At 41.1% G+C, this 20,865-nt stretch overlaps 1 protein-coding gene across 1 annotated transcript in view; it reads left to right on the top strand.

The window, feature by feature from the left end:
• CACNA1B (calcium voltage-gated channel subunit alpha1 B) overlaps positions 1-20,865 on the top strand; it is a 249,476-nt gene that overhangs the window by 48,154 nt on the left and 180,457 nt on the right. Inside the window, exons 4-6 of the mRNA XM_074210540.1 lie at positions 14,129-14,220; positions 15,340-15,492; positions 17,449-17,645. Of these exons, the coding sequence (XP_074066641.1) occupies positions 14,129-14,220; positions 15,340-15,492; positions 17,449-17,645 (442 nt within the window). The remainder of the gene's footprint in view (positions 1-14,128; positions 14,221-15,339; positions 15,493-17,448; positions 17,646-20,865) is intronic.

Here is a 20,865-nt window from a genome sequence, read left to right as displayed (position 1 = left end):
GGAAGAAGATAAGGAAATGTTTGTACAGAGACATACTGGTTAGTTCCCCTGTAGAATGAGCCCTGTCCTTGGTACTGAAAGATGTCACATTTAGGTAAGTACCAATTATAGCCCATTAGAAGAACATATGGGATATATAAACAATATTACTACAGTGAGAAAAAGGATACAAGATAAGTATGCAACAGATGAGTGAGGAGGGAATTAACAGGAAGCTTCAAAGAAGAGATGTAAGTTAGCCTGGGTCTTGAAGGATTAATGAAATTTCAGAGGGCAGAGATTGGAAGAAAAGGGGTAGAGACATTCTAGGTGTAGGAAATACAAGTAAAGGAGAATAGAGATAGGAAAGATAGAGGGATACTATTAGTATAGCTTTGTTGGAGCATAGATATATGGAAATGACTATTATGGTCCTGGTGAAGTCATTTCTTTTTTATAGGATTTATAGGATTAGTTTATAGATAACTATAAAAGGAAGAGGTTGTAGTTCTAAACTTATAGCCCTGTGATCCTAATAAGGTTGGAAAAGTAGGTTGTGGGCAGTCTCACGGAGGGATTTGAATGTTTACAAAAAAAAAGAGTTCACATTTTACTTTTGAGGGAAAGTCCCTGAAGGGCTTTGAGAGAAGGAATAATCTGGTCAGATTTGCATATAAGAAAGATTAGGTGGTCTTCCTTTGTTTCCCTTTCTTTCTCTCTTCACATTCAAATCTAGTCTCAGACACTTATTATCTGTATGGTCATACACAATTCACTTGACATCTCTAAGTAGATGATTCATAAGCACAGAACTCAAGATAGCCAAAATAGTCTTTTCAGCAAAACTCATACTTCTTCCTAATTTCCTTATTTCTGTCAAGGGATAATATAACACGAACTTCTTATAGTCAGGGACTATTTTGATTTTGTCTTTGTATCCCTGGAACCTAGTACATTGTCTAGCACAGAATGGGCACTTTGTAAGTGCTTATTAAATTAAATTGAATTCATTTGAATTAACCATTCTCCAATTTCCAGGTTAACAATCTTGGAGTTATCCTCACCTGCCATATCTAACTAGTTGCCAAGTCTTGTGACTTCTCTCTCTCACCTATCCCTTTCTCCTTATTTACATATCCCACCCTATAGATTTCTATAACTTAATTCTCATAATAACCTCCTAGCTTCCAGCTCCTCTCCTCTCCTATCCATCCTCCAGCTGCCAAACTCATATTCTTGAAACATGGTTTTGACAATAAATAGCCTAACAGTCCAGGCTAGATGGCCTGATCTACTCTGGTGATTAAATGAGATTTTGATTATAGAAGTGATAACATTTGTGGACTGACTGAATGTGTAGGGTGAGGAAGAAACAAGTATCAAGGATGACTCTGAGATTTTAAGTCTGAGTGACTAAGAGTAGGGATGATAGCATCATTGAAAGAAATAGGGATGTTGGGAGGATGGACAGGTTTCAGAAGAGATCATAAGCTTTATTTTAGATCTGTTGAGATGGTACTATTAGTGGGATGTCTAGGAGATTTTCTTGTAGGCAGTTGGAAATTTAGCTCTGAAGTTAGATATAAAGTCTTTTTTTCTTTTTAGGTTTTTTCAAGGCAAATGGGGTTAAGTGGCTTGCCCAAGGCCACACAGCTAGGTCATTATTAAGTGTCTGAGACTGGATTTGAACCCAGGTACTCCTGACTCCAGGGCCTGTGCTTTATCCACTGCGCCACCTAGCTGCCCTGATATAAAGTCTTGATAGTCATTCACACAGTATGTTAACAGCCTCCCTGCCCCCACCCTATGCTTGGAATGCTTTGTCTCCTCACTTCCACCTCTTGGAATTCCTACAACTCAGCTCAAGTGCCTCCTCCTACAAGAAGCCTTTGCTTATCCACCCTTCATTTTGTATTTATTTTTTCACATTTTATATTTATTTAATCATGCACAAGTTGTTTTGTACTCACCCCTCCCCAATGGAATGTAGGTTCCTCAAGGGAAGAAATGTTTTCTTTCTTTTTTTTGTAATATTCTCAGTGCCTTATATTGTGCCTGACAGATAGCAAGGTTTAATAAATGTTGATTGAGCTAGATTGAATTGAAGAATCAAATGAAATAGTGAGAATATAACAAACAAGGACAACTTTGAATTGTGATTTGTGATGAGACTTGGGAAACAGTCATATACTTGGGTCACTGCCTTAGGGTCCTTTTAACTCAACTGAGTCTTGGATGAAGGAAGGAAGGAAACAAACATTTATCAATCAACTATACTGAGACAGATACTGTATTAAGTGCTTTATTGGTAGTCTCATTTGATTCTCACAACAATCCTGGGTGGGAGGTGCTATTATTATTTCCATTTTATAGTTGAGGAAAAGGAGGCAGACAGAGGTTAAGTGACTTACCCAGGGTCATACATCTAGTAAGTGTCTGAGGCTGGATTTGAACCCAGGTTTTTTTGACTCTAGACCCAGCACAAAAATCACTATACAACCTAAGGGTCTCTAAACCCTTAGTGGCAATTTAGAAGAAGTCACAGTCACCCATCTGCTCTTGTTCACAAATGTCGGAGATAACCTTGGGTTCCTCTAAATGACCTCTCCTGGACCATTCTTAGATATCTGTGATGCCAATTCCAGCTCCTGCCTAGGGAGTTAGGTTTGGGTCTTTGCCAGTGTGGTGGGTGGCCCTCACTTTGGTGTGGAGATGGGGGTTGAGGCTGCACATGTTCATGATAAAATTAGGTGGGATCTCCTAGGATATCGCTCTGGCATCCAAGTAGGGTGAGTGGGAGCTGGGGAAGGGGGTGGCAATCACATGTTGGGAACTCCTGCAGCTTCCTGGCTCCTGGGGTCTGCCCAGCCAGTGCCAAGGACTAGTTGCTCAGTGGTTAGGGAGCTCTTAGGAATGTCAATCCCATAGTCCCTGCCTTGATCTCATTCTTAAGTCCTGGTATTACACCTGACCTCAAGCCAGAAAGCTCTGGGACTTGCTCCCTTTCCTTTCAAATAGGGTTCCTGTTACAAACCCTCAGAGTCATTGATGGCAATCAGAAGATGGGTGTCTGTGGAGCCACAGGAAGAGAAGACATAGGAACTGAAAGATTAGGTCCAAGTAAATGCCTGTCTTGCCTTCTTGACTCCTGTGGAAGTGAGTAGAGGGCATAGGAGAGGATTGAGGTAAAGAAAAGCAAAAGTTGGAAACTATCCTATTCTTACTAAGCTCTTTTCTGACCACTATTTCTAGGTCAATTCAGAGAAAAGTGAATGCCTCTACATTCTTTTGAAAAGGACAGGAAGAGACAGAGATAGAGATGGATATATGAAGACAGAGATGTGGAGATGCCTAGCGATATATAAAGAGATAAATAATAGAGAATGTAAGTTGAGGAGATAGAGGCAGACAGTGAGATCAAAAGGATACCAAGGCTTTGACCATTGTCAATAAGAACACTTCCTACCCTTCCCCCAGCTTCTCTGCTGTTCCCATGGTAACCTTCTGAACAGAGCCAAGAGGCCAGAGACTGAAGAGAATTGAGTTCTGAGGGATCTTGATGATGCTGGATCAGCTCCTGCTTCTTCTGCTTCCTTCGCTACCCATCCTTCCTCTCCCCCCTCCTTTTACCCCCTTCTACCCCCCACCTCCCCACCACATCAGACTGGGCTGTGCAGGGCATCAGCATCAGTGTCTCTTTTCAGTCCATGATCTGGGGTCTCTGGCCTGGGTTGCCTATTGGAGATGATCTCTCCATATTGAAAAATTGAAAAATAAAAGCAAACGTAGCAACTATGGTCCTGCCTGTCATACTCAAAGAGTGTGTGTGTGTGTGTGTGTGTGTGTGTGTGTGTGTGTGTGTGTGTGTGTGTGTGTGTGAGAGAGAGAGAGAGAGAGAGAGAGAGAGAGAGAGAAGATTCAAATGGGGTTGGAGGCAGGGGAAGGGAAATTTTTCCTACCTAGAAACAGGGAGAGCCTCTGTTCAAAGGAATGAAGTGCCTTGGTTGACACTTCTGATAAAAGCCTCTTTCTTACTCTAGGGAAGGTACAGCTGCTCCTGCTGCCTGAGTCTTGTTCCTTATCCTAGCTGCTGGGGAGGCATTGAGGAGTGGCTATAAATTGTCTCCTGGGCTTTTCTCCTGATGCCGGGAATTGTCTGCCTGAGTGTGCGGGAATCCCTCCCCCCACCCTCCCACCCCCACCCCAGGCCAGGCCAGCAGGTTCTCACTGTCTGTCCCTGTTTGCTCTTATTTGGTCCTCTCTAGTCCCATCCAGTGTGGGCTGGTCTAAGCCAGTATGCTCTCAATCCCATCTGGTCCTGTCTGGTCAACTTTTCTCTGGTCTACTCTATTCCTACCATGTTCTGTCTAGTTGAAAGAGGTCATCTTTTCCCATCCCTTTCCATCTTATGACATCTTGTCTGGTTGGGTCTTGTCTGAGCTATCTTGTCATATCTTTTACTGCTCTGTGCTATCTGCTCTGGGTCAGTTCTTATACACAATTTGTATCTCTGATTTCTATATATCCCAAAGTAGAGACTATAACCTTAATTTCCCATCTTCCAGATTTTAACTCTGAAGTAACCCATTTCCAGAGGTGGGGAGGGAAAGACTGAATTGGGGGGGGGGGAGGGTATGGGAATAGGAGAAAAATCTGTCTTTGAGCCTTGTTTATACTGAGATCCAGGAATGCTAGTCTAGGGCTGATGGAACTCAGATGTGTACATGAATGATTCCTTCCCTCTAGACTCCTACCTCTCATGGGGGGCCCTGGGGTGGCATTGTAGGAAGCTGTTATCTTCCTTAATATCCTCTGCTCCACTCAATCTCTCATATATAATAACCAGAGATTCATTCAGCTCTTGATTTTGGAATTCATATTTCCATTTTGCAACATCCTTTGGAATAAGGAATTTAATATTTTTTCTCCCCACTCTAAGATATAGGTTTCCCTTTTATTTATTTCACATTTACAGCTTTGGGCATGAATATGTGAGAATGTTGGACCACATCCTAAGTATTTCGGACTCTCTGCAGATTATGAAAATGACATTTTTGGGGAAAATATAAGCTGATGTCTATAGAACAGTAAATCACCAGACCTTTCTAATCAAGGACTTTATGGATGTGAACATGGGGATAAACATGGTCCTTTTGTGTGATGTATGTGTATATGTGTATATCTGTAAGCATAAGGTGTAAGTAACCATGACTTGGGGGTGCTCGATAAATGATCATATTAGCATTGTGTACTTATTTGATATATTTCAAGTAATTGTTATATGTGAGACTCTGCCCTAAGAAGTAGTTGTGTGTGTGTGTGTGTGTGTGTGTGTGGTAGGAAGACAAAAAAGATAAAGTATACCTTTTGTCCAGTATCTTGCTACTGGTTGTGTAAATACAGATCCTATAAACACTCTTTCAGGAAGCTATTCTACTAGGAGTAAATGTGGAATCTGTTTCTTGGGTTGTTTTTTTTTTTTTTTTTTTTTTGCAAGGCAATGGAGTTAAGTGGCTTGCCCAAGGTCGCACAGCTAGGCAATTATTAAGTGTCTGAGGTCACATTTGAACTCGGGTACTCCTGACTCCAGTGCCAGTGCTCTATCCACTGCACCACCTAGCCACCCAGAATCTGTTTCAAGAAATACCATGGGGCACGATTCACTTTTATACAGTGTGTGCTGGTTGGCCTCCATGCCTTCACCTGGGTCCTCAGAGAATCCCTTGTTTCCCTCAAAATTCTGTTTAAATCTTTCCAGGTCCTCCTGAACCCTCTACCCCTACTTCCAACTGCTAAACCTTTCTCTCCCTTACCTCATCAATTTATATCATATTTATTTTGAATTTGTTTACTTATGAATACCTTTTCTCCCACAATAGATTGGTCTTCAAGGTCAAGGAATTTTCTTTATCCTCAGAGTCTAGCCTACTAGGTGCCTAATAAATGCTTGTGGATTGATTGATTAAAGACAATATTCTTTCAGTATAAGCACAGTGTCACATGTGTCACTCTATGTCCTGTATATGTAGAGATGATATTGTGGGAGTAAACCTTGACACTCTACACATGGGTAAGCATGGTACAGTGAGTTCAGTCATTCATTTATTCAGCAATCAATTTATTAAGCCTCTACTGTCTACCTGCCAGACACTGTGTTAAGCAATAAAGATGTAAGCAAAGGCAAAACATGATCTCTGACACCAAGGAAGTCCTATATGACTGGAAGTGATACCTTGCAAATTACAAAATATGTACAGTGTAAGTAGAAGGTTGTTGCTGCTGTTCATCGTTCCTTCTTAAAGAGGGCCGATGACTTCATGAGGCTTAGCAGTGGAAGGAAAATTCAGAGGGAAAACACTGGTTGGGGTGAGGTGGGCAGGCAGGTCAGAGAAGACCCGCTATAGGACATGAGATCTGAGCTGAGTCTTGGAGGGAACCAAGAGAAGAGGGTGAGGAGGGTGAGGCTGAGTGAAAAGATATAGAATCAGGAAGTAAAAAAAAGCAAATGGGCCTTTTAAATTGGATTTTAGAATATATGGAGGTATGGAGGGGACTGCAGTGTATGAGGACTAAAGGAGAAGTAGGAAGGGGCCAATTAGTGAAGGACATTTAAATTCCAATTAAAGGATTTTTTTATTTGATCTTGGGGGTAATAAGGGACTGCTGGAGTTGATTGAGTTGGAAAGGGATATGGTCAGACCTTAGCTTTAAGTAAATTCCTGTGGCAGCTGAGTGGAAAAGGGAGAGATGTGAAAGATGGGGACCAACCAGAAAGCTTTTGAGTAAGTACTGATGTGAGGTGATGAGAACCTGCCTTAGTGTGATAGCTGTATTAGAGGAGAAAAGGGATTATATTAGAGAAATTCTGTGAAGGCAGAAGTAGCGAGACTTGGCAATGAGTTGGCTGTGTGGAATGATCTTGTGGAAGATGGTGCTACTTGAGCAATGAAAGGGAAGTTTGGAAAAGGAGAGAGGAGATAATGGATTCTGTTTTCATCATATTAAATTTGAGATGTTGGGATATCCAGAAACTCCAATCTTGAATTATCATTTGATAATCTTCAGAGAGATAATCTTCAGAGAGAGAGAGATTAGGGCTAACTGTTTTATACTTTTGGAAATCAACTGCATAGAGATAATATTAGAATTCATGGAATAGGACAAGATCACCAAGTAAGAAAGAGAGGGAGAAAAGAAGACTCAGGATAAACCGTGTGGTTGGTGAGAATGACATGGCTAAAGATCCAGCAAAGAAGACTGAATGAACTCTGGAGTTAAAGTGAGGAAGATTTGAATTTCTCTTTAGATATTTAGTAAATTTTTTTCAACTTTATTAAATATTGAATAAGGAAGTAATACCCAGAACACCCAACCCTCAGGGTTATCATGAAGGTTTAATGAGAGTGAGTTAGGTCCTTTAGTTAAAGAAGTGTAGCACTCTCTGGGTCAGCTGTAACTCTCTATAAGGGAAGTTAGGTGGTACCATTGTGGATAGAATACCAGATCTGGAGTCCGAAAGTCTCATCTTCCTGAGATCAAATCTGACCCAAGATACCTACTGTGTGATCCTGAGCAAGTCATTTAACCCTCTTTATCTCAGTTTCCTCATCTGTAAAATGAGCTGGAGAAGGAAATGGGGAACTACTCTAATCTCTTCTAAGAAAATCCCAAATGGGATCAGAGTCATACATAACTGAAATGACTGAATGTCTTCTGATATGACACAGTTCAATGCCACACTGACAAGTTAGAGCATTACGAAGAACTTGGAGAATGAAATTCAGTAGTTATGAATGTACAGTCTCAGCCTTGAGCTCAAATATTAGCTTCCCACATACAAATTAGGATAGGCATGGCTAGATAACTACAATTCTGGAAAAGATTTGAGCAAACAAGATACTGTGGTAAATAACAAAAGTTAATGCAAATGGGCTGTATCAAGAGGGGCAAAGCTTCCAGGAAAAGGGAGAGGATAGTCCCACTGTACTTTGCCCTCATTAGTCCAATCTGGAAAATTGTGTTCAGTATTTGAATGTTATGATTTAAAAATAACATTGATTAAGTTGGCAAAGTGTCTAGAGAAAGGCAACCAGTCAAGGGTCTTGAGGCCATGTTGTATAAGGAAGTTGCTTCTGATTATGGAATTGATCATTTCTAGTCTGAAAAAGAGAAATCTCAAGTTGTGTGTGTGTGTGTATGGGGGGGAGAAGATAGTCATGTCTAATTACTTGTTGGGTTTGTAATGTGGAGAGAGAGATTATTCAACTTGTCTTGTGTCACCCCGGAGGGAAAGACCAGAAGCAATCAGGTTAGGGTGCAAAGAGGTAAATTTAGGCTGTCTTATCAGGAAATGTTTTCTAGTAGCCAGAGCTGTCCCAGAGGAGAACAGACTTCTTGGAGGGGATGGTGCATTCCACATCCTTGGAGCTCTTCAAGTAGAACCTGAACAACCATTTGGTGGACATATTATAGCAAAGATTCTTTTTGTGTTTGAGTTGGACTGGATGTACCTCCCAACTCTCATATTCTATACGTGTAAGTCATACTTTGCTTATGACAAAACTTGGTAATCTGCATACATGTGTAGAGATTCTGTACATTTAAATATGATGCTCAACATTGAAGCATGATATCTGTGCATATTGATTACATTGACTCAAAGACACAAGTCTTTGGAGAATGGCATATTAAATTGGTTGATAAGGAAACAATCTTTGGAGGGTGATATTCATCGATTCAATAAGAGTTTAGAATGTGATTAAAAACAAAACAGCATTGGTTCAGATAGAATCCTTTGAAAAATTTGAGGAAGGGAAAGTTCACTACTTAGTTGGGAGTTGGGAGATGAGGGAAAATTTTGTAGAGGAGATGGCTTCCAAACTGTGTTTTGAAGGGAGAAAAACGAAGTGAAGAGAGAATGTGTACTGAGTCCTGTGAAAGGACTGGATAAGCTTAGGGATCAGCTGGTGCAGTCCCATTTGCTTAGACAGTCAATCAATTACTCAGTTCAGTAGCAAGCATTTATAACCACCTGCCATGTACTAATCCCTGGGTTAGATGCTGAGCATTCAGAATGAAATAGATTCTGCTCTCTACATTCTTTCAGAGAAGATAAGTTATATACCCTATGTATATATATATATACGTGTGTGTGTGGGGGTGTACACACACACACACACACACACACACACACACACACACACATAGGTTTGTGCAAAATAAAAGATTATGGAGTTGGGATGCTAGTGGCAGGGGCAGGGATCACAAAAGCCATATTTAGTATAGGGTTTTCTAATCTTTTTTGTATCATGGATTCTTCTAAGGAGTCTAGTGAGAACCATAGGCCTTTTCTTAGAATAACATTTTTTAAGTTGATAAAATAAAATATATAAGATTACAATGGAAACTAATTTTGTTACAAATACAGTTATCAAAGTATGAAAAAAGTAAAACCAGGTAGACAGACACAAAGATAGGGACCCCTAAGAAGGTTGACTATTGCATTGTCTTAAACTAAGAAGTCTTAAAAGAAGCTAAAAAATCATGAAAGAAACTAAAAGTTGTGGGGTAAGGAAGGAAATACATTTAGGAATCAGGGGGCAGCCTGAGTAAGAAAATGGAGATAAGAGATGGAAGTATCACATGTGAAGAGCAATAAGACTTGTTTGGTGGGCTCCAGTGTGAGTAAAGGGTAGTAATGTTCAATAAAACTGAACAGGCAAGTTGGGACTACATTGAAAAAGGCTTAAGAAGACACAGAGTAGAGTTTATATTTGAACATAGAGGTAATAGTATATACTAGAGTTTATTGAATAGGGAGTGCTACAGTCAGACATTTTGGCAGCTGAATGGAGGATGGAATGGTGAGAGAATAAACCTGAGATCAATTAGAAGGCTATTTTAATAGTCTGGGGAAAAATGGAATAAGGACCTGAACCTGTTGGTGATGTGAGGGAAAAGAAGGGGACTGATACTAGCAATGGTGCAGAGGCAGTAATGATAGATGTGGCAATTGATTTGAGATGGGGGTGAGAGAGTAGAGCCAAGGCCAACATGGTGTTAGTGAACTTGGATGGCTGGAAGCATAATGGTGGCCCTTGAAAAATTAGGGAAGTTCAGAAGAGTGAATGTTGGGAGGAAAAGAGTAAGTTTTGTGTGAGGCATTTTGAGTTTGAAATCAGTCAATCAACAAGTATTTATTAAGTAATTACTATGCATCAGGCACTATGCTTTTGGGGCAGCCAACCTATTCCAAATGACCAAATGACCAATAAGGAATGAGAGACTGGAGGTTGTGAGAAAGTCTGAAACTAGAAGGTAGACTGGATGGTGCTAGATTGTGGAAGGCAGCAATCCTAGAAGTAGTAAAGGAGTTTTGAGCAAGGGGGTGACATGATCAGATCTGTGCATTAGGAATATTACTTTGTCAGCTCTGTAGGGAACCAATAGAAAAGGGGAGAGACTGGAGAGATGTAGAGACCAATGAGGAGACAATTCTAAGTTTCAGCTTTTGATGATGAAGAGCCAAACTGCAATAAGGGATGGGAGAGGGAGAAGGGGAGGGATGGACATTATTCTTTTGTCATTAATTCCTCCCTCCATTTTTTATTTATGCCCAGCATGAGTTCTTTATCTCCAAGCAGTCTTCATTAGACATACTGGACAGGGGGATGGCAGGGACCCACCCAAAAGGCAGTCAATGATGGGATTCTGACCTTCATGTAGTCTATGAATGATAGACTTGACTGGGAGCAGCAGGACAGACGGCAACAGGAGAACAGCAGCCTTTTCCAGCTGGGCAAACCTTCAGGGCAACTTGCTTTGGTTCAGTCTGCACATGGAGTTGAGAGAGTTATTAACACCATAGATCCATTTGCAAGAAAACACGACTGCCCCATTCCAGTTTATGTATAGGCTGCAGGTTAGAGGAACTCAGGCTTCAACTTCAGAGCCTGAAGGTGATGCCACACAGGGATATTGAAAAAGCAGGAAAGGGTCTGATCCTCTCTCATTTTATGTGGTCTTGCTGTCTGGTCACATTGTATCATGTTTTAAAAAACTGAGAGTGGGTCTTTCTATCCCACCCAAACTTGCAGGACCACTGGACTTGCAGCAGTCTCCCATAGACCTGATCCTTCTAATGTTTGGCAGGGAAATTTTTACTTCCTTAGACAGCCTCGGAGTTCTTTCCCCCATTCCCATATTGAGTGGGACTTAGGGCAGACTCTTGAACAGTTTGGCCTACAAGCTGCTGAGCTCAAGAGATCCACTGGCCTCAATCTCCCCAGTAGCAGGTATTATGTGCATATGCTGCCTTGTCTAACTTTACACCTCCATTTCTTATGGAAGTCAGAGTTGAAGGAGACCTCCAAGATGATCTAATTATCTAATCCAATACTCCTACCTTTTTTTTTTTTAAACAGAGGGGATGACTGAGACCTAGAGGGGAAAAGTGATTTTACCTGAGTAACACTGAATCAGTGAAAGGGCCAGTTATTTCTTTTCAGTTGGTTTGACCTGCAGTCTTTGCTTCTGTCCTGCTATCTTCTCCATTATCCTGGATACATAGTCTTATCTAGGGACTGATAGCAGAACAGCAGTTTAGCTCTTGGGCAGCTGAGTCTGAGCCTCTGTATTTTCTTCGGTGCTCTGACATCTCAGCTATGGTAATTAGGATCAGGGGTTCAGTTTGTCGGTCTAGCTTTGAGGCCAGTCTGTGGTTGGGTTGAATGAAATGCATTCAACAACCATATAACATTTAGGTGTTTAGACTGTATTCAACTCTGGGGGAGATAAGGAAGTTTATATTAGACAAGAGTCTAGGAAGCCAGAGATCAGGGATAAGGGCTCAGTCTGACCTAGAGGCCTGAATAGGGCAATTTTGCTTAGTGGTATTGTCCTGAGGCTAGGAACATCTTGGGGAAAACTAATTAGAAGCCAGGCATGCCTCCCTTTTTTAGATAGGTTATAGTGTGTGGACATGTTTATGAGATATATTGGAACTTTATAGTTATGAAACCCCATATTTATCTCCCTAGCCTTAGATCAGTAATAATGTACCTGAAAAAGCTAAGACCCAAGTGACATCCCACTATTGCTGAGCTCTTCCTATGGGACTATTCCTTCAGCCTGGGGTGGGGTGAAGGGGTGTCAGGCTTTGGCTCAGACTGTCAGTAAATATTTATTAAGCATCTATGGTGTACCAATGTGTTCTTCTGTGGCACTGGTCACTCTGGGACTAGAAATCAGGCCATATGGATGTAGACCTTGGTATTTAACTAGACTTTTCTGCCTATGCTGGTGGTTTCCCCCTTAGCCTTATTCTTCTTCCAACTTCCTGTCTATAAAATGGAATTACAATGTTCATTCTCTACCAGAGAATAGGTTGAATATTACAGAACAGGTTTACCATGGTGACTCTTTTCCTCTAGGGGTTTTGGAGGGCAAAGATCCTCCATAAGTGGAAGAATTTTCTTTTTTTGCCTCTTGGGACTAGGTTGCTAGGGGTTCAGTAAAGGGTACCCAGTTGATACTAAAATGTTTTCCCACAATGGAACATAAGCTCAAGAGACAAGACAACTTGGGGAATGGAGCAGAGTTATTAGACTCGTGGAATGTTAATTTTTTGGCTAATTATATTCTGAGTGAATAGTGTAACTCTTGACATCCCATGTGGATTCCTAGCTTTCACAGAATGCAAATCCAATGAAATTTGAAGATTCCATGATTCTGCACTGTAAATAAGCATGTCTCCACAGAGGAGATGAAGAAACATACTTCCCTCCCTTCTTTGTAGAAGGGGGAGTCTCCAGATATGCAATGTTGCGGATCCTGTCAGACATAGTTGTTGTGATAATTGGTTTTACTGATCAGCTTCCCCCTTCCTCAACTCCTCTTTTCTTTTTTATTCTCTGTTGCAAGTGATAGTTTGCTGAATAGGGGATGGCAAAATGATATATTCCAAAATAAAGATAATGTCAAAAACAAAATATGTCAATAAAAATAAGATTTTCTGAATCACAGAACCAGAGTAAGATTTTTTTTCCTGTGCATTCTGGGAGTATGCTGTTATCCTGAACCTCAGTGATCAATGGACAGGGCTATGGATGCAGAGTGGGGAGACCCCAGTACCCATATGTCTGGATCAATGTCTGTCTCCTGACTCATTCTGTCACATGAAAGCCCAAGGCAGACAGTGTAAAATCCATCGAGTTCTAGGAAACATTCAGTTCTGGGTCAGCAGACAGCACTGACCAGAATGGCAGATGGCATCTTTGGCCCCATACAGCCCTTTTCTCCACTCATCTCCAATGTTCTCCAGGATACACATTAGACCAGGGTTTTTTCCTACAGTCTCCTATCCCACAGATAACTGGGACAGGGGAGCAGATGCTGGAGAGGAGTCAGTGGATGCTGAACTCTTCACCCGGAACAGGAGGCTGGGGGATGTCAGACTATGAGTCAGGCAGGCAGTCAATGTTTATTAAGTAGCAAGTACTATGTATAGTACTGGGAATATGGAGAAAAGTAAAAATCAGTCCCCACTTTCAAGGAGCTCAAAGTCTAAAGAAGTGGGAGAGTTTGGGGGACACAACAGTAGTATACAAATTGCATATATATATATATATATATATATATATATGTGTGTGTGTGTGTGTGTGTGTGTGTGTGTGTGTGTATACATACATGACAAATTGGAGGCATTCAACAGAGGCAAGGTACTAGAATTAAGGGGGATTGGGAAGCATAATTGAGCAACATTGTGGTCAGCTGGGGAATATGAGGGAGGGGGGGACCTTGGAGAGTGGTCTGGCTGTGTGGACATTGCCATGTACCTTCCTTCAACATAAGAGATTGAAGTTGTGCCCTTTAACTATGGGGAATCCAAATTCCCCACTGGATGATGTGTTCCTAAAGGCTGAGGATAGAGTTGCTGCCATATTTCTGTTGTTTACTCCTAGACCTCAGCTTAGGGAACAACCTTAACAGATCAGTCCATTGACACAGAGGAGGAGGCAGACTCAGGACTTGCCTTCAGGGAACCCAAAGCTAGGGGGTAGGGGGAGATGGAAGATGAAGATAATGTTCCATTTTGTTTCCTTATTCTGAAAATTGACTTTCATTTTTTCTTTCTCTGGTTTCCACTCAGGATTCTGGCTACAGCTGGCACTGAATTTGACCTCCGTACCCTGAGAGCTGTGAGAGTGTTAAGACCATTGAAGCTGGTATCAGGGATTCCAAGTGAGTTTGGCAAAAGTTGTCTAGTGACTTTCATGTCTTTCTTGGAATGGTCTCCTCTCCTTTCCTCTCTTCCCCACCCCAAGGACCTGCCCATGACCCCAAAAGTCTTGTCCAAAGAGTAGGACAGGCAGGTTAATTTTGGAGGTTTTTCCCAAACCTTGCTGACTAATTCTTGATGATTTAAACCCCAAAGCTGATATAAGTGGTGAAATAGAAGGGCTTCCATTTGTGAATCTGTAAATGTAACCCAGAAATAATCATATTGGTAACAAGAGGCATTTATAAAGTATTTTATAGTTTGCAAAGCACTTTACATTTATTTTCATTAAGCTTCACAAAAGCCCAGTGAAAGAGATATTATTATTCCCATTTTACAGATAAAGAACCTGATGTTCAGGGAAATCAAGGCACTTATCCATTGCTAATAAGTGTCAGAAGTGGAATTTGTCTCCCTCCTAATTTCAAGTCCATCACTCTAATGCCTCTTTTTAATCCAGGGGAGGAAATGATGATGATGTGATGATGAAGGTGATGATGGTGATGAAGTTGATGGTGAAGGATGACACAATGACAATAATAGTATGCAGTGAATGAAGTGCTGCACCTAGAGTCAGAAAGATGCAGGTTCAAATTCAGCGTCAGACACTGGTAGTATTTCTTGGAAAATTACTCAACCTTTGTCTACCTCAATTTATAAGCTCTCTCTCTCTATAATATATATATATATATATATATATATATATATATATATATATATATATATACTAGCTGTTATTGCTATCAATAGCTAGCATTTATATATTCCTTTAAGGTTTTTAAAGCATTTTACAAATATTATCTCATTTTATCCTCATAATCACCTTGGTAAACAGATGCTATTATTATTCTCATTTTATAGATGAGGAAACTGATGCTGAGAAATTAAGAGACTTGCCTAGGGTCACATCACTAATAAGTGTCTGATGCTGAATTTAAACTCAAGACTTGACTCAAGGTCCAGCCTACTATCCATGTCACCACTGAGCTCCACCATGTCATTCATTGTCCTTTCACACCTGAAGAAGGGGTTGGCTGAGCTGTTGGAGGTCTAGGCTCATGCCTTTGTCTTTCTCCCCCCAGGCCTCCAGGTTGTACTCAAGTCCATCATGAAAGCAATGGTGCCGTTGCTACAGATTGGTCTCCTGCTCTTCTTTGCAATAGTCATGTTTGCCATCATCGGACTTGAGTTTTACATGGGCAAGTTCCACAGAGCCTGCTTCCTCAATACTACAGGTGAGGGGTCAGAGGTCAAGACCCATGCTTTTATTTTTGCATGTCTAGAATTTTCCCAGCTGGTTGAAGATGAAAGACTAACTGTGGACATGCGGTCTGTCTCCCCAGACTGAACATGTGATGATCTCTTTTAACAGCACTAACTCCAGTACAGACCTCCTTAGGCAGCCTAGCTTGTCCCCTACTCCTTGGGACTCACCATATTGATGCCAGACCTGCTGTAGGCTCAGAACTCCCCAATTCAAGGAGTTCATTAACTTTAGCCTCCCCAGTAGCAAGGATTACAGGCTCCACCACTCCTACCTCATCCTATCTCTAAAGAGATCTTTTGGTCCAAGGATCTTTAGACTTGGAAAGGATCTCTGGGGTCCATCACTAACCATATGGACTATTGTAATATATACTTTATATATGGACTACTACCTCTGATCAGACAATGATTGTATTGATCTCTGACCCAAAGACCTTTACTGGGAAGTTGGAGAAGTACATGTCCTAAGTTTCATCTTAACCTGAGATATGGCTTCTAGAGAACAGTTAAACCAAACTCCTCCTTTGATATATGAAATGGAGGTCCAGAGAGCAGAAGTGACTAACCTAAGGACATACAACCTGGATTTAAACTCAGATCTTTTGACTTGAAAGACCCAGTGGTCAGAGAGTCACACAAGTTTTCTGGGGAGATGAATGGGGCTCTTGTCTCCTGGAGTGAGCATAGTCTAGTGAGCCTCTATGGGCCATATCCAAGGAGATACCTGCAAGTCAGGATTTAGGTGGTTGAAGCCCAGGGAAGCAGACCTAAGGCTTTGGCAGAAAAAGACTTTGTTCCTTTAGGGTCCCACAAGAGGGCAAAAAGCATGAAGTCAGCACTTAAACTAGAGGGTAGTGGTTAGTTGTCCTGGAAAGAAAGGATGTGACCCGGATATTTAGGTCTAAAGGTAGAACCTGTGACTGTGAGGGGTTTAGAAAATTTTTGGATTAGGGAGTCAGGGCTGTAGAATGAAGAAAGTCCAAAATCCTGAGCTCAAATCCCATTTGATACTCACTACCTTTTGTGACTCTGGGCAAATCACTTAATCTCTCTGGACCTCAGCTTCTTCATCTGTAATATGAGAGGAAAGAGAACTAATGAATTCAGAGTGCAGAGTAAAACATTTTTATTTTTATTGATTTTTTTCTCAGGACATGGCTAATAAGGAAATTTGATTTGAATTTTTATATGTATACCATTACATACAGATGTAATGGTTTTTATTTTTCTTGCCTTCTCAATATGTGGCGGAGGGGGAGAGAGAGAAGGAAGAAAATTTAGAACTAAAAAGTGAAAATGAATTTTAAAAAACTGAAAATTAGAGGATAGGTGACAAACTAATATCAGTTTTAAAGTACTATAACAAACTAAAAAATGAGGGAATCAGTCTAAATCATCTCTGAGGAAACTTCTAGATCTATGAGCCTATGATATTAAATTCTAGAGTTATGTAAAGTGCATATGCAGAGGCTCTTATTGAAGAGACAAAAACTCCCAGTATTTTAGTCTATGGTAGAAGGACTGAATTCCCCTTGTGGTTGACAGTAGGACCCTATCTGGGAGCCTCCTTTGGAAGGTTGACCCCTACCCCATACACAATGCCCTTCCTGGCCCTGGGTAATCCTTGGGTTCTCAACAGTGGGAAGGGAATTCACATCAATCTGACATCATGCTTGCCAAAGGCTCTATTATCTGGCCATCCCATCCTGTGTATTTGGACTATTGACTCTCAGCAACCCCTATGGAATGTCAAAGATTGTACTGGCTCCTGCCCCCAAAGCCTTTACCAGGAGAGGCCACCAGTTCTAGGTTCCCCAACAGCCTAGGATCTAGATGGCTAGGTCTCTAGGCTCTGTGGATGCCCATGGGCCAGAAAGTGAGTGTCTGATATAGCTTTTGCTCAGCTTTTATTTATATTTCTGTAGACCCACATACAGATCCTGTTGGAGACTTCCCCTGTGGTCCTGATGCCTCAGCCCGACAGTGTGAGAATGGCTATGTCTGCCGAGAATATTGGCGTGGACCCAACTTTGGCATTACCAACTTTGACAACATCCTGTTTGCAATCCTGACTGTATTCCAATGTATCACGATGGAAGGCTGGACAGATATACTTTACAATGTAAGTCAGAACTCTATCTGGGAGCCGGGGGACTGCAGAAGGAGAGACTGAGGCATTAGGAAAATGACATAGCCATTCTTCATTCCTCTTTAAATTTAGTTCTCCATTCTTTGTGCCTCAAAGCTGATCCTTCCCCAGTGATGCCAGGGCTAAGAGCCTTCAGATATTATCAGTCTTTTCCAGTAGTCTGATTGTACCCACCAAAAGGAAAAAAAGAAACACTCTATTACATGGTTTTTTGGCAAGATCACTACTATGACAGGTAGATTTGGGGCCTCACTTATCCTCTAGATTCATCCAACTCAGTGGGAATAGGTTCAACCCATGTGATCTATGCTTTGACAGGATATTCAAAGACTCTTACTTATCTATGGTCCCAAGGTCCTGCCTCTGGGAGAAATGAACTTGATTCATGAGCCCTCTACTGTGGGAGGAAGTTAAGGGATTTTCTCTCATCTCTGGTTTCTGGTTCATTTGGGTGAACAAGAAGGATTTGTCAAATGGTGCCACACCGATTTCTAAGTATAAATCTGTAGGTTGATGAGTGTTGACAGGATAAGAGCGTGCATTTCCAGAGAGGCATGGGAAGAATGGAGGCTTCTGGAGCAATAGTTTGGTCTGGATGACCCAATTCAGAGGGAAGATTTAGAGTCAGGATTGCCAGGAAAAATCCAATAATGTTTGTCCTTCATTTTTGAAGAAGACCATAACATCAGGGAGATGATTCCATGACAAGTACATGAATTGGATTTGAGTGAGGGGAGGAGGCTGTGCTAAGTCACCAGTTTCACTTTCTTCTCCAGAGCCATCTGGGTCCAGTGACCAGCTACGAATCAGGAAAATTGGAGATAGCCTTGGATTCTGGGCAATCAGGGTTAAGTAACTTGCCCAAGACAGCTAAGTAAGTGTCAGAGGCTAGATTTTAACTTGTATCCTCCTGATTTCCAAGGCAAGTGGATAGCACTTACTAGCTGCACTCAACTGGTTAGTGGCAGAACTTGGCAATGGACCTGGTTCTTCTGATCTCTAGTCTTGTGCTCTTTCTACCAAAGACTTCACAGACTTTCACAGTCTTCAGGAGTTGGAAGAGACCTTAATAGGACCATTTAGGTTGGTCCTTAATTGGTCCTTAATAGGCCATTTTGCTCAGCTTTTATTTATATTTCTGTAGGAATGAGCCTGAAAGGAATCCCAATTATAACATACCTGGCCTGCCTCTACTTCAAGAACTCAAAGGAGGGGGAACTTACCTCCTGAGGCACTACATTCCACAGTTAGATAGTTTTAATTATTGAGAAATATTTTGTTTGATGTCAAACCTAAATTTGTCTTTTTTGCAATTCCCACTCATTCCTCCCAGTACTTCCCTCTGCTATTAAATATAATAAATATAATGCCTCTTCAAGATGATAGCCTTTCAGATATTTGAATATTAGAAATTAGAAATTTGTTGCCTTGGGCACCTGATGCATCATTGCTTATAGTGTTGGGCACCTGTTGCCTTAGGCACCTCTTCTTTCATTGGATATTATGTAGGTCAAATGATTCATGATCAGAGTTGGAAGGGACACTATTTGGAACACCTTTCACATTGGCATATTTGCCTCCAGATTCTTTTCTTCTCTTGTCTAAATATCCCAAGTTTCATGTTCCTTCTTTGGATCTGTCCCAGAAGTGCCTGCTCCAGAGAGAGTTAAGAGGCACAAAGCAAAAATTATGGCCCTGAAAGTCCAGCCTGCTTTCTTGGTTTGTTCTCTTTAATAAGTCACACTCTAAAGCTGGCTGTTGTAACTGTCTCCCTTCAATCTCACTGCCACGAGGCCTTTCCTAGATCCTGGCTCTCTGGATAAACCCAGGCTAAAAACCCCTTTTCAAGGATGAAAAATCTTCCTTTTGACTATCTAAAACAGAGTACACTTAAAAAAAGACTGTCAACTAAATAAAATAAGTTAAAATAAATCAAAGAAAAAGAAAAATTTGATTCTTTAATTAACTTGTTGACATGAGGGTCAAGATGAGATAAGAAAATAAAAATTTGTAGAGCATCCAGACAGCTTGGGTGCCAGACATTCCAGCTCTGTTGAGCCCTGTATGGGTTGATCATTGGTAGGAATTATCCAGGCAAACAGCAGTTAGCAATACTAATAGAGAACAAGGAAGTTAAGAGCAGAGGATAGTATAGAGTTGATCTAGTTCATGAAGGGGTTGATATTGGAAAGGTAGAAAACTGTAGTGAGAACAGGGATAATGGGAAGCTCCTGAGGGGTAGAGAAATTAAGATCAGGATAAGAACAAATAATTGCGTGGAGTGGAGTAGTCCATTTGGAGAGCTGGAATGATTGGGGATTCTGGTCATTTAGAGATATTTAAGAATTCCTGATCATGGAATTGGAACATAGGTGCATGATGGCAAGATCAAGGGTATGACCAATTATTATGCAGCTGAGGTGAAGTGAAGAAGGTCATGAGACTTGGGCAGATTGAGGAATGTGGAGGTCTGAGTATTTAATGGTATATCAACATATGTTGACTATTATTATGATGATGACAGGAATTGAAACAGGAAGGGATACTATGAGAACAGAGGAAGAATATATTGGGAGTTAATAGATAATAATCACTAGGTTTGAGTGATAAATTTGGATAGAGTGAACCTCAAGGGAGAAGAGGTTGCTGTGTGACGGTAGTAGAGGGAAAGTCTGGAAGTGACAGTGAAATACAAGGAGTATTTGGCATCTGCCTCCAGAACCAGGAGGTTTGAGAGAAGATGAAACAATATTGGAAAGAGATTGGAAAGAAACTGGGAAGCAGTGTCATCTAGTATGAGCCAGGTCTTGGTGAGAGCCAGAAAGATGAAAGGAAAAGAAGAGCAATGATTCTAAAATAAAGGAAAGTTTGTTAATTATAGACTGAGATTTCCAGAGGGCACAGTAGGAAGGGTAGATATGGAGATAGTGAGACCAATGTTGAGATGCTAGGTAAAAGAAATGGCAGGAGGAGTTAACAGCAGGGGATGGGTAGGACTTCTTTGGTAGACTGGGACTCAGTTTCACAGAGGTGGGGAGAGTAAGAACTTTATAACCATTGGGAAATGAGACTAGGCAGAATGTCAGTGGAAGAGAGGAGTTCCTCTGATGAAGGTAGATGAGTAGGATGTTTTCCATCTGGTTTCACTTTATGGTTTCCATGTTTTGATGCCAACAGTAGCAACCCATTGGTG

Source organism: Macrotis lagotis, chromosome 1 (genome assembly GCF_037893015.1).
Source record: "Macrotis lagotis isolate mMagLag1 chromosome 1, bilby.v1.9.chrom.fasta, whole genome shotgun sequence".
In the NCBI taxonomy this organism is placed as follows: domain Eukaryota; kingdom Metazoa; phylum Chordata; class Mammalia; order Peramelemorphia; family Peramelidae; genus Macrotis; species Macrotis lagotis.
This window is presented reverse-complemented; position numbering and strand designations above follow the sequence as displayed.